Source organism: Labeo rohita, chromosome 16, assembly GCF_022985175.1.
Source record: "Labeo rohita strain BAU-BD-2019 chromosome 16, IGBB_LRoh.1.0, whole genome shotgun sequence".
Taxonomy (NCBI): Eukaryota; Metazoa; Chordata; class Actinopteri; order Cypriniformes; family Cyprinidae; genus Labeo; species Labeo rohita.
In genome coordinates, this window is record NC_066884.1 from 20,549,194 (window position 1) to 20,562,171 (window position 12,978).

Genomic DNA, 12,978 nt, shown 5'->3' on the forward strand with positions numbered 1-12,978 from the left:
CATGGCAACAAAAGTTTTAGTACAGTGAGCCGAGTAAGAAGAGAACATCTAGTGCCGTCTATGAATATCTTTTACTGCATTCCACACATGCACGCGCACTGTGCTTTATACATGACGATACGTTTCTTCGGGGAGTTGAAAATGTAGGTCATTAGATTTACCATAATGTCTGGCTCTGCGTCTCTCTGCGTTAGCTTATTTCCTGTCCTTCCGAGATGCTCAAGAGTGTGTGGGTCTCCAGGTGAAACACCTTCATGTTGTCATTGATGAGAATCATCAGCCTCTATGCCTAGGGTTACACTTCAGATATGCACCAGGTGATGGGATGGGTGTCTGGACCTTCACTTTGCCACATGTGTGCTCCCCTGTTCTTTGCTTTTCTTCTTTTCGAGGTGTGGAGTTCCATTTTCATTTCATCTCAATGTGTTGGAGATCTCGGGTCATGGCACCAGAATTGTAAATTAAAGCAGGGAGCCTGGGATTTGTTGTCTTTTCTTACCTGCTGTGGGTTCCTCTGGGGTTCTTGGGCTCATCTTGGCACAGATCTTTTCTTTTTTTGTCTGTACTTATTTTTGGAAGCTTCCATTATGAATTGAGAATCTTGAATTCGCACATTGTGTTTATTGTGGTTCTTGTTTTGCTCTTCAATTTAAAATGTGCAGCTCCCGCAGGGCTCAACAATAAGGATGTTTCTTTTTCTGAGCCCATCACTATATTATATATATATTTATTTATTTATTTATTTATGTATTTATTTTTTACATTTTTAGAAACATTTTATTTGTGTCAGGGAAAAGACTGGAAGAATTTTAAAATGTATATTATTGCTGGAATTGTTGTTTCAAACCCAAGACCTTTGTTCATCTTCGGGACACAAATGAAGATGTTTTTGAGAGCTTTCTGACCCTGCTTAGACAGCAACGCAACTGACATGTTCAAGACCCAGAAAAGTAGTAAGGACTTTAAGATGGTCCATGTGACATCAGTAGTTCAACCTTAATTTTATAACGTTACCTATATAATATTTGTGTGCAATAGGGCTGCCCTTGACTAAAGATTTTTCTGGTCGATTAGTAATCGTTCAATTTAAGAATTAGTTGACTATTAGTCGTACATTAATTAGTAAACCATATAAATCATAGAAATAAGCCCTTAATTGCCTACGTAGTCTAATAACCGCTCAAGCGCACGCAAAAAAAGCTTTTCACAGCGCACCGGCAGATAAAATAATTCTGAATGTGCTAGGAAAAAACAGCAAGGAGACTGCATTAGCATTTTAATAAATGTTGATAAACTAGTGCTTTTTTATTTTTGGAGATGAAGTTGGCGACACTGACTCGTCATCTCTGCAGTAGTGATGCAACTGTATGCATGTTTCATACAGATTACATAATCTGAGAATATTTATAGTTTTCTATTTAAATTGACTCATTTAAAAGCAGACATTTCACTTTCTATAGAAATATTTTTCATGACTGCAAATACACAGAGTTTGGAAGTTTCATGCTCTAGTTCATAGAGATGATCATAGAGCATCCTGTTTGCTTTCATTATTTTACAAAAGTGCAAAGATTTGTTGTTATTCTGAGTGCACACAAATAAATGCATAGTCTTTACATGATCGAAACATGTATTACTTTCATCTGTATGAGCAAAAATGATGGCAAGTCGTACAGTTAGCACGCTACTGTTCAACTTTCACACTCTGCACAGACACTTTTCCTAGGTTAACTTTAGACTGAGCTGCAATGTAAAGTTGCTACTACATCTTTCAGATGAAAAGCCATGTTTGAGTTTGATGAATGATAGGTGAGCATTTGAATATCCTGCCCGATGTACTGTTTTACCACATAGATCAGCCGTTAACGATCTGTTCGTCACGGACTGTTTGTCTTCGCCTCTTGGTGTGGATTTTTATTTTTCTGCGACTAGAAGTGACTAATAAAATTTTGGTCGACCAAGCCTCTTCTCGTCGACTAACATTTGCTTGAAAACAAAAATAATGACTTTATTCAACAATGTTTTGGACACACGTTAATGAGAGTACCACAGCGCATGTGCTCCGGATGTGCTGCGCCTTGTTTACAAGCAGAAGACGACACACACTGTACATAAACTGTCTTCGTAAACATGGTTGAATATTTTGACAGAGAGGATGACTTGCAATTTTTTGCAGAGCATTACTTATTTGAACCAGAAAATACAGACGATGGACTAAAGGCCGAGAACACCAAACCAGCGGTCAGCCGTCAGCTAACATCAGGCCGTCAGCGAACATTTGTTGGGCTAGTTTGTTTGGTGTGTTAAGAGAGATGGACGTTCCCCGTCAAAACACTAGACAATATCCTTACTAACTTTCTGGACCTTAAACGTGGTAGCTGTGTCACTGTCTAAGCAGGGTCAGAAGGCTCTCGGGTTTCATCAAAAATATCTTAATTAGTGTCTTGAAGATGAACGAAGGTCTTACAGGTTTGGAACAACATGAGGGTGAGTAATTAATGACAGAATTTTTATTTTTGGGTAAACTATTCCTTTGTCATGCGAATCACCTATAAATGTAAGATGTATTTGCATGAGAGAACAAGTGACAGCTGTGTAAATTATCCCAAAACACTCTCACACTGTCTCTTTATTATTGCGCCCTGCGGTGTTTGCTTGTCTATTGTCTTCAAATTTAAAAGTGTGTAATTGAATCTGTTGTCTTTTTGCATTGATCATTTGTTTGTTTACCCTGTTGTAAATGTTTGTCTGCATTAATTCATTTCTTGTGATTGTCTAGCTGATTCTCTTTCTGTATGTGTGTTTTGCATACTCTCTCTCTCTTCCCCTCTCTCTCCCTCTCTCCCTCCCTCCCCCTCCGCCTGTCTGCTCTGAGTGTGTGTGCTTGCCAGACATGCCCATGCCCTGGAGCCAAGGACCATGATGCAACCGTGTTTAAGCTCGAATATTCCCTCCCTCCAGACGTTTCTGATGGACATTTCAGCACAGAGAAGTGACAGGGAAGAAGCAGTACAAAAAAAAAAAGAAGCAGTGCACCTTTGCAGCATTCGCAGTCCCCCGTGTCCTTAGAAAGCAGGAGCATGGACAGAGTGCACTCTGGGATTTGTAGTTCAGCAGACTTATCCTCGTAACCCTGAATTCAGGTCACTCGACTGAATGAGTCACAAATCAACCCTCTAGTTATTCCGACAAATCGATTAGACGCTTATTGCACGGTTGGTCTGGATTTGTAAGCACATATTCCAAGATAACTTTGGGGATGCTTCAAATGACCTGCGTTTTGCTTGGTATTGGGTTGTTGATGTGGTTAAAGATTGTTCAGACAAAAGTGAAATTTCAGTCATCATTTACTCACCCTCTTGTGATTCCAACTGAATAAGGTTTTCTATATAATGAAAGTCAATGGGGTCCTGTGTAGCTTTGTTTTGGACCCCATTGACTTTCATTATATGGAATTTTATGGTCCACAGAAGAACGTAAGTCATAGAGATTTAAAACAACTAGGTGAGTACATTAATGACAGAATTTTCATTTCAAGGTGATGAAAAAAGTGGGAATTATGTGGAGGATTATAGAATATGGAGAGGAAGTACAGAAATGACTAGCCCCCAACTTGCTTGCTCTTAAGTTACAATGGGAGGAGCGTTGAGGGCAGACTTCATGCTCCTCATCCGCTTTTTCTCTCCATCCATTGACTCTCTCTCTCTGCCCCCATCATAATTGTGTGCATTAGAGAGAGAGGTGCTCGGCTGCTTGTGCATGCATGCACACTCTAATAAATGCATAAATGACTGACGCTGCAAGGAGAGAGAAAGCGAGAGAGGAAGGGAAGGAGGGGGCAGGAGTGCAGGGGGAATCAGTGCTAGCATCAGTGGGAGAGAGAGAGTGAGAGAGCAATAGACCAGACAGGGAGGAGAGGAGAATAGAGGACAGTCGGCTACATCGCTCCTCACACACAGACGGAGGTGGAGAGAGGAGAGGATGAGAGACTGTGGGGGAAGGAGAGGACAAAAGAAGACCGCTGTGCTGTTCATCACGCCGTTCCAAAGAAGTGAGGCTGGACGAGACTGCCGTTGAACGAGGGAGCCGGCGTGACTTTGTGATTTTTGAAGAGAACACAAGAAGAGGATAAAAGAAAAGAGCGCATTTTTGTCTTTCAGGGAGGGGACTGAGCCAGAAAGCAAGTGAGGGAGAAAGAGGAGAAGGATTGTCTGGCACTGTTTAAATATTAACGTGATTATGATTTGAACATGGAGGTCGTTGGTTTTTACCTAAAATGTGGCTCTCTCTCGCTCTCTTTTTAATGCAAGGACTTAGCGGATGAAATATCGCTCTTACTTTCTGACAAGAAGAAAGCTCTTTAAATTCTTTTACTTTGACTTTTTTGGATAGCAACTTACGAACTCTTGTATTTTCGATGTACATAGTGATGTCTGTTATTGAAACAATGTTTTTGGTGTTACTTACGAGTTATGCAGACACAAATCAGGTTTTTTATGCAAAACTTTTAGATGTCTTTATTTGTAGTGTATAAACAGGTGCTTTCACAGATATCGGTAGATATTTCATAGATATCAGGACTACTTTTTAGCTTTTGCTAGTTCTGCTGTCTTTAGGAGGAAGTGTGCTCAAATTAAGTGTGTGTGTGTTTGTGTGTACTCCAGCAATATTTGATTTTCTCATTTGGATTGGTGCCACGACTGCGCTCTTTGCGTGTTCAGATGTGTGTCTGGTTCTTTTAGAGTTTGGATGTCAACACTGATCACCATTGTGGCGGCAGCGGTTGAACTTTCCCATCCTGTGCCAGCGCTCGCTGCAGAACATTGATTCAAGCTGGCTCTGAGCTCCCGTGATTGGATGGGGAGCGAGCCGACAGGTTTTGTGTTGGCGAAACTTGTTGGCTTTTGTTTGGGTTCTGTCATGACTCCGTCTCGCACGTTTTTTCCTCAGTCTGTTACCATGGCAACAGTTTCATTGGCATGTTACGTTCCTTGTCTTTCACAACTTCGGCGCTAGCGTGTTGCAGTGTCCCAAGTTATGCTTTAAACCGGACTCTATGTTCATTCTCACAAGTATTAGGAAAGAGTTGTGCCTTCAGACCTTACGAGGGTTCAAGGTGCTCGCTCTGAGTTCATTCGGTCTCTAAATCAGAGTTGCCATATCCAACATTGGACTCTTTTTTTTCTTTTTTTGACCTTTAAATTTTATTTATGATGTTTTATATTAAAATGGTGTAGTTAAACTCAGGTTTTTTCATCTGTGCTGGAGCAGAACTGCACTAATTGAATATCCGATTAATAAGATTAGCCATTTCAGCTCACGTTAATCACAAAGACACGATTTCTAGCCTGTTAACTACGCCTGTTCTTGACAATATTCTATGTGGTTGGTTTACTTGCCTTTGGTTTCACTTCAGACGAACAGGAACCTCTCAACCTTTAAATATAGTGCAGCCACAGTTGGGTTGGCAACTCGTTCACTCACGTTTACTGGTTTCCGAAACAACCCATCATATCAACACAGGGATTTTGCCATATTCCTAACCGACAGGTGCTACACCCAATCTAGGTTACCATAGTGTGTTAAACGGTTATGATATTATTTAAATGTTCTTTTATAGTCTGCTTCTCGGAATTTCTACTTCTCTGTACAGATTCTCCTGAACACTGTGCTATTTCTGTGCCGTGTTGTGTTGACATCAGTAAATAAGTCCGTGACACGATGAGCGACTTGGTAATACAGCCAAGTCTGAGACACTTCTGTGCAAGTGCACAATAAATAAAATGAGCAAAGCTGTTTGGACTACAGTGAGCTCTGCAGTGCTAAACTAATGATTCTGTGCCATGTTGTCGTGATACGGTTTATGAACTTGCCGTGGATGCCCATAACTTTGTTCTAAGCGGTTCTCTTTACAGGTCCTCTGTGAGGAATCTCTCCATTAAGAATGGCCCAATAGCACCACTAACGTGGCACTTTGTAGATGCAGCGGAGTGCACATGAATCCCTCGGGTCTCTCGGGTCTTGTCGCACTCCATCCGAGATAATAGGGCCGCCTAGTTGTCTTTGACTGCCAGTCACATCTGTTGGAACAACTTGGGATGCCTCGCATTTGTTCGTGCACATCTGAGGCTGTACTTTTGCAGCCCTGAGGCTTCTTTGTGGTCATACATTGGTGCTAAAGTGTAAAAAACAGAATCAGAAACACCTGAATGGACGAAGCCACAACAATGGAAGCTCAAGGTGCTTTTGTGGTTGCTTATGTAAAATATATGCAGTGAAAACCTTTGTAAATAGAACAAGACTGGATTTGGTCCAAGTCGGCTGGACTTGGCTATAAACTGGCATTCATAACGCCAGTAGAAACTGTTATCAGACTGTAAATGCTAATGATTTGTGAGGGTTAGAGCTACCCTGGTCTGCTAGCTCAGAACTGTTAGAGGTTACAAGACTGTTGCCTCTCTATCAGAGGTTTTAAAGTGCTTTACACCAGGGATGCGCATTAAATTCTGTGTTTGACTTTGCTAAGTGACGTTTAGAGGGTAGGTTTTCACTCAGGAAACAGGTCTATAAAGAACTGCTCAATCTAAGACTGTTTGCCTGATTTTGAGGTGTCATTTAGGCTAATGAGCATCTGATTGATTTTCCAGTTAGCGTCTAATGAGCAGATCTCTGGAGGCGGTACTTCAGATTTGGCCAATCGGGTCTTATTACCGTCACCCTGACAGTGCTGGAACGTGCTTGTTTTAGGAACATCATAGTTCCCTTGCGGCTGGGTTATCACACTTTAACTTCTTCACAGATCACACCAAACAATCAATGGTTCTCGAAATGGTGCTCGAACCCATGTTATCTTCTCTACAGCCATATTTAACTATGACTTAACCGTTTCAGGGCTTTCCGAGTCTAGTTTGTCCTTTTCTAAATCATATTTCTACAAACCGTTGTTTATCAGGGTTAATTATCTGTGTGTATAATCGAAAATTAGTTTTTTTTTTTCTAAGTTTGATGATTCAGTGATTATTGCGCTGATTTGAAGATCGCAGAGAGGCTCAGGTGTTTTTTGCAAAGGCAAGCAGGAGTAGCGGGACAGCCTGGAGAACGGGAAAGAAGACGTGGGAGGGGGTGCGGGGGAGCGAGAGATTATCTGGAAGAAGAGAGCAAGCGTGTTGGAGAGGGAGAGAGAGCTGGAGAGGCAGAAGCTGGAGGAGGAGAGGAGGAACGCTGTGGGATACACGGTGTGGAGGCTCAGGGAGGGATTCCAGGAGAGGAAGGATAGAGAGGAGGATAGACTCAAAGGGACGAGCACTGAAGGCGCAAAAGCAGCGCAGCCGGAGGTGATCTGGAAAAGACGAGAGGAGGAGGAGGAGAAAGATAGGGATAGAGCTCGGCTTGGTGACAGAGGTCCCAAAATCATCTGGAGGAGGAGGGAAAGGGAGTGACAGGAAAAGATGGGGATGTGTCAGCACTAAGCGCTTTCAGATGTGTGGCAGGACGTGAGGTGGCCGATCTAGACTTATGGTACAAATGAACCTGCATGTAATCAGACTTCATGTAATCTAGGTGCTAGATGGTGTACATCAGGTCCACTTTTATATATTGTATGAAATCAAGTGTTGAATTTAAGTCTGGCCTATAATAAAATTTCTATTAGTGTATTTATATCTCTATATATGTTAACTTAAAACCCAGTAAAAATATAATTATTTATGTATATAGTCATATTTTAATTTTACTACAAATAAAACTTTTAGCTGCACTTTAGCTTCAGATTTAGCTTAGTATTGTATGCATAATTAAATTTTTTAGGTTAGGATAGTTTCAAATTAAGTTTAAGTTTCCTAGGGGTCACGTACCCCGTGTTGAAGATCCCTGGTGTACATTTTTAACACCTGGACTAAATTAAGTCTTTAAACCAAACGTTGAGGATTATGTTGATCGGCGCCAGTCTAATCATCACTGAGCGCAGCAGTTTGAATCATCATTAAATGATCCACGTTCACTGGATCAGTACTTTTAGCATTTTCCATCCATCTCTTCCCGCTCTCTTCCTCTCTCACTCTATCGATCTGTCTGTCTGACGGAAGCCTCCTCTCTCAAAGTCTCAGCTGCAGCTAATAGGCTTTTTATGGGAGTCTGTCAGGCAAGAACTAGTAGAGTGGAGCCCAGCACATGCGCGCACGTAAACACACTCGCATGCATATAAAACACAATAGTACTCTCTTTCACACATCTACCGGAAGGGATTGTGTCTGGAGCACTTATATATGACTAAACCAATAACTTCATGACAATCATACTATATTTAGTAATTCATAGTGTCCTGAGAAGCTCTATGCAGACTTAAGATCTGATGCAAAACCTACACTCTGTTTATGACAACAGCAGAAAACTTTGTTACATTTTTGCATCTGTCTTTTCGTCTCTTTTCGCATCCTGTTTTTGATACTCTCTGAACTGAAAGGTCAGTACGCTGTCATCTCTCTGGTGCGATGATGAAGGGATCAGTAGATGCAGAGAAAAAGAGGACTATAAAAGATAAGGGAAGACAAGTTATCGATTGCGATAGAGCGACGTGGAGAGACAATTAAGGACGTTTAGTGGACACTGAGACGGCGGAGACATCATGGAGCTCATCCCCAAAACCAAATACACGCCCTTCAGGAGCGACTCCTTCAGCTCAACAGACGAGACGGCGTCCAATCCCTCTCTCCCTTCTTCTGCTCCTCTCACCCCACTTACCCCTCCTGGCATCCCTCCTTCTCTCTCCTCCTCCTCTCTCACCCCTATCCTCCCCCCTTCGTCTCCACGGCAGGCTGAAAACAGCCCTACCACCCTCTGCTCCTTCTTCCCCAGGATGGGAGCCCTACGGCTGGGTGTGTCTTCCACTCTGCTCCCAGGCCTGAAGGCCTCCAGCAGGCCAGCTAGCGTGCCGGGCGGCCAGGGAGGTTTGGGAGAGTCTCCGGAAGACACTGGGACCTCCGCTGCCAACTCTTCTCCTCTTCCTCCTCCTCTTCCTCTCCTTTCTCTAACAGCCCCATCTCCTCCTCCTCGTCCCCCACAGGATATGAACCGGCTGGGCGGGGCCTCGCGGAGGGCCCGTGTGGAAGGGGGCCAGCTCGGCGGAGATGAGTGGACGCGGCATGGCTCCTTCGTCAACAAGCCCACCCGAGGCTGGCTCCACTCAGACAACGTGGTCAGCACCAGTGGAGTCTCCTACACCGTCAGGGTAAGATGCATGTCTGTCCTCCCAGTTTTGTGCCCTCTTCCTACCTCTGGTTCCTTTTCTGGTTGTTATTTCCCTTTTTTACCTTTCCATTGATATAAAACTCCAGACATGTTAAGCTCTGCAGCAAAATTGGTCACTGTTTGGGCTGCGGGCAACTTGTTAAGGAGAGGTATGGTGTCACAAGCAATGTTGGGGGGTAACCAATTACACACAAGTTAAGTAATCAGATTACTTTTTCAAGTAACTAGTAAAGTAACCCGCTACTTTATTCATGGGCAGGGTTTAAGTTGGTTTAGATCAGGCATGGGCAAACTCGGTCCTGGAGGGCTTGTATCCTTACAGAGTTTAGCTCCAACCCTAATAAAACTCACTGGCCTGTAGCCTTTTAGTAATCCTGAAGACATTGACTAGTGTGTTCAGGTGTGTGTTTGATCGGGGTTGGAGCTAAAATCTGCAGGTTCACCGGCCCTCCAGGACCGAGTTTGCCCATGCCTGATTTAGTTCCTACCTGTCTGACCATTAGCACTTAGTTTATTTAAATTTTGTTTTAAATTTAAGTATGGAGTACCCCAAGGATCTGTCTTAGGCCCTCTGCTATTTTCAATATACATGTTGCTGCCCCTTGGTAATATTATTAAAGAATGTGAGATTAGTTTCTATGGTTATTCTGAAGATACTCAACTATATTAAATGTAAAACAGACAAAGAAGTCTTTTGGGACACTGACAGATCTTCTTGACTTGCTTCTTGCATTGGACCAAGGCAGCATCTCATTACTAGTTTAACTTGATATTAGTGCTGCATTCGACACTATAGATCATGACATACTCATAGATCATTTACAAAACTATTCAGGTATTCAGAAGGGAGGCTTTATGAAGGTTAGATCCTATATGTCCAACTGTCACCATTTTGTTTAATTAAATGGGGAATCATCTCAATTAACTCCAGTAAAGTATGGAATGCCACAAGGATCTGTCTTAGCCCCTCTGCTGTTTTCAGTATACACGTTGTTGCCCCTTGATAATATTAGAAAATACGGGATTAGTTTCTATTGTTATGCTAAACTATACGGCAGAGTTCTTCAACCCTGTTCCTGGGGACCCACTCTGGAAAGTTTATTTCCAACCGGCTTTAGCACACCTGCCTACGATTTTCAAGCAGTCTTGAGGAGCTTGATTGGCCGCTTCAGGTGTGTTTGATTAGGGCTATAGCTAAACTCTTCAGGATAGTGGGTCTCCAGGAACAGGGTTGAAGACCTCTGCTATATGGGTATTCAAGGGCAGGCTTTAAGATGGTTTAGATCCTACCTGTCCAACCGTCACCACTTTGTTTAATTAGATGGGGAATCATCTCAGTTAATGCCAGTAAAGTATGAAGTGCACCAAGGATCCGTCTTAGGCCTATTTTCAACATATTGCTTGCCCTTAGTAATATTATTAGAAAATAAGGGATTAGGTTCCATTGTTATGCTGATGATACTCAACTATATATTAAATATAAAATGGACAAAGTAATCTTTTGGGACAAGAAAATATAAGGTACTTTTTCAAATTGTTTTCCTATTTATTCACTAACAGCTCTTCTTGACTTGAAAACCACTGATTGTTAGTTTCTGCTTGTTTTTGTAGATATTATAATGATGATGATCATTATTGCTTTTATTATTATGCCTTAATGTCCAAGCAGCAAAATTGTTTTTTACAAAAATAATGCAGCTCTAATGTTGCTATAAATGTTGGTTAAAAGCTTGGAGTTCTGCTGCTTTTCAGTTCTCTCAGTGTCCATTTTAGTCCAAGTCCATTTTGTCTGCTTAATGGATTGTTTTCTTTAATGTGTGGCGTTTTCATATAAATCCAAGTCTACGGGCAGGAACTACATTGAGAACTGCTTTATTTGATTAGTGCTTCGTAATTAGAGCATCACTTCTCATAAAACACGTACACACACGCACTTAACCACATGCACTACAGCTGCCTGGCCAACTCAATAATCATGACACAAGGCAACTGTGCAACACTTAACCGTATTTTGTGCTCTATATTGTGGTTTAAAGGCTAGCACAGGAAGTGCTGTGAGTGAAGATTTGTCTTCTTTGTCTTTGCTACAGTATATGGGCTGCGTGGAGGTGCTACAGTCAATGAGAGCACTGGACTTCAACACCAGAACTCAGGTTACCAGGTAACACACACACACACACACACACACACACACACACATTCACTCTCGCTTGCACTTCCTCTTATATTCGCTCAAATATCCAGTGTATGTATATCCACAGCGTCCCACAGGAGTGATTTAATCGTACATTCTCTCCACATCCTAATGCACATGTGCACTAACATACACTCTCTCGCACGGGTCCGGTTAAAAGCCCCTCCTCTGATGAAAAATTCATGTTGCTCTCTCATAGAGTGTGACAGAAAGAAAACACAAGAAGGAAAAACTGAAATAATGAACATACACGACCATCTTCTCATTCTCGGCCATTCAGTTGCTTCCGTTCTCACACTTTTTGAATAATACGTATGCACATGTGTACACACATAAGGTGTTATAAAATTGAAGAGCACTTGTCATATTAACCACAGTATTTGCAAAATGCAACACATTCTACACTGAAATGCTGTGCTTTTGTATGCAAAAAAGAGAACAGGGAAGAAGGGAGGCGTTATAATGGCTTCAGCCCTGCTGTGTAACCATAAAGTCTTATAATAGAATCCTTTGGAACCCTTGTGGTTTCCTCCCTTTTTCTTGTGTTTATGTGTGTGTGTGTTTGTTAATGGATGCTACACACATTTGCTTCTCAATATTGACAGAAGCAGCTGCTCGATAAACTGTTTTCATGCATAATCCTCAGTTTCACTGGAGGGTGAAATGCATTTAAGGAAAAAATGTTAGGAAGGGTGTGCGTGAGTTATTATAGTTTGGAAAACTTGACCTAGTTTATTTGAAATTTAATTTACACTTTTCTTCAAAATCAAAAATACACAGAATATTTTGATTTGATTTGATCTTATTTCACTTTAATTTAGTTTATTTTATTCCTTATTTCGTTCTATTTAATTCCATTTATTTTTTTCATTTATTTCATTTAACTTCGTTTAAATTTATTTAATTTAGTTTTATTTCATGTTATTGATTTTATTTGTTTCATTTTATTTTATTTTATTTTATTTCATTTCAGTTGATTTCATTTCATTTTTTCATTTTATTTCATTTAATTTTATTTCATGTAAGTTGATTTCATTTTATTTCATTTCATTTTTCATTTTATTGTATTTCACTTTATTTCATTTTTATTTTATTTAAATTTAAATTGTATTTTATTTTATTTAATATAATTGTATTTTATTTTATTTCATTTTATTTTTTCATTTTATTACATTTTGATTTGATTTCAATGTTATTTTATTTAATTTTTATTTAATCTTATCTCTGTTATTTTATTTCAAATGTATTTTATTTTTTTAATTTAATTTAAATTACATTTAATTTTATTTTTCGTGTTATTTCATTTCATTTTTTTTCATTAATTTTATTTCATTTTAATTTATTTTATTTTGTTTTTTCATGTTAGTAGATTTTATTTTATTTCAGTTATTTTATTTCAAATGTTAGTTGGCTGTTTTTTATTATGACATATACACAGATCTAAACAGTCTAAAGTCAGGCTTCCGATTCAGAATAAATCAGACCATTCAATCAGTCAGGTTTAGAATCAATCACATCACTGATTGAAATTAATCTCT

The 12,978-nt window shown here is 40.4% G+C and overlaps 1 protein-coding gene across 5 annotated transcripts in view; it reads left to right on the forward strand.

Moving 5' to 3' along the window:
- shc1 (SHC (Src homology 2 domain containing) transforming protein 1) overlaps positions 1-12,978 on the forward strand; it is a 44,005-nt gene that overhangs the window by 13,955 nt on the left and 17,072 nt on the right. For 2 of the 5 annotated variants that reach the window (XM_051130664.1, XM_051130665.1), the window contains 2 exons: positions 9,062-9,226; positions 11,337-11,407. In XM_051130664.1, coding sequence (XP_050986621.1) covers positions 9,062-9,226; positions 11,337-11,407 — 236 coding nt within the window. Of the gene's footprint in view, positions 1-3,442; positions 9,227-11,336; positions 11,408-12,978 lie in introns of those variants that run through there. The other 3 variants (XM_051130662.1, XM_051130663.1, XM_051130661.1) reach the window with 3 other exon arrangements.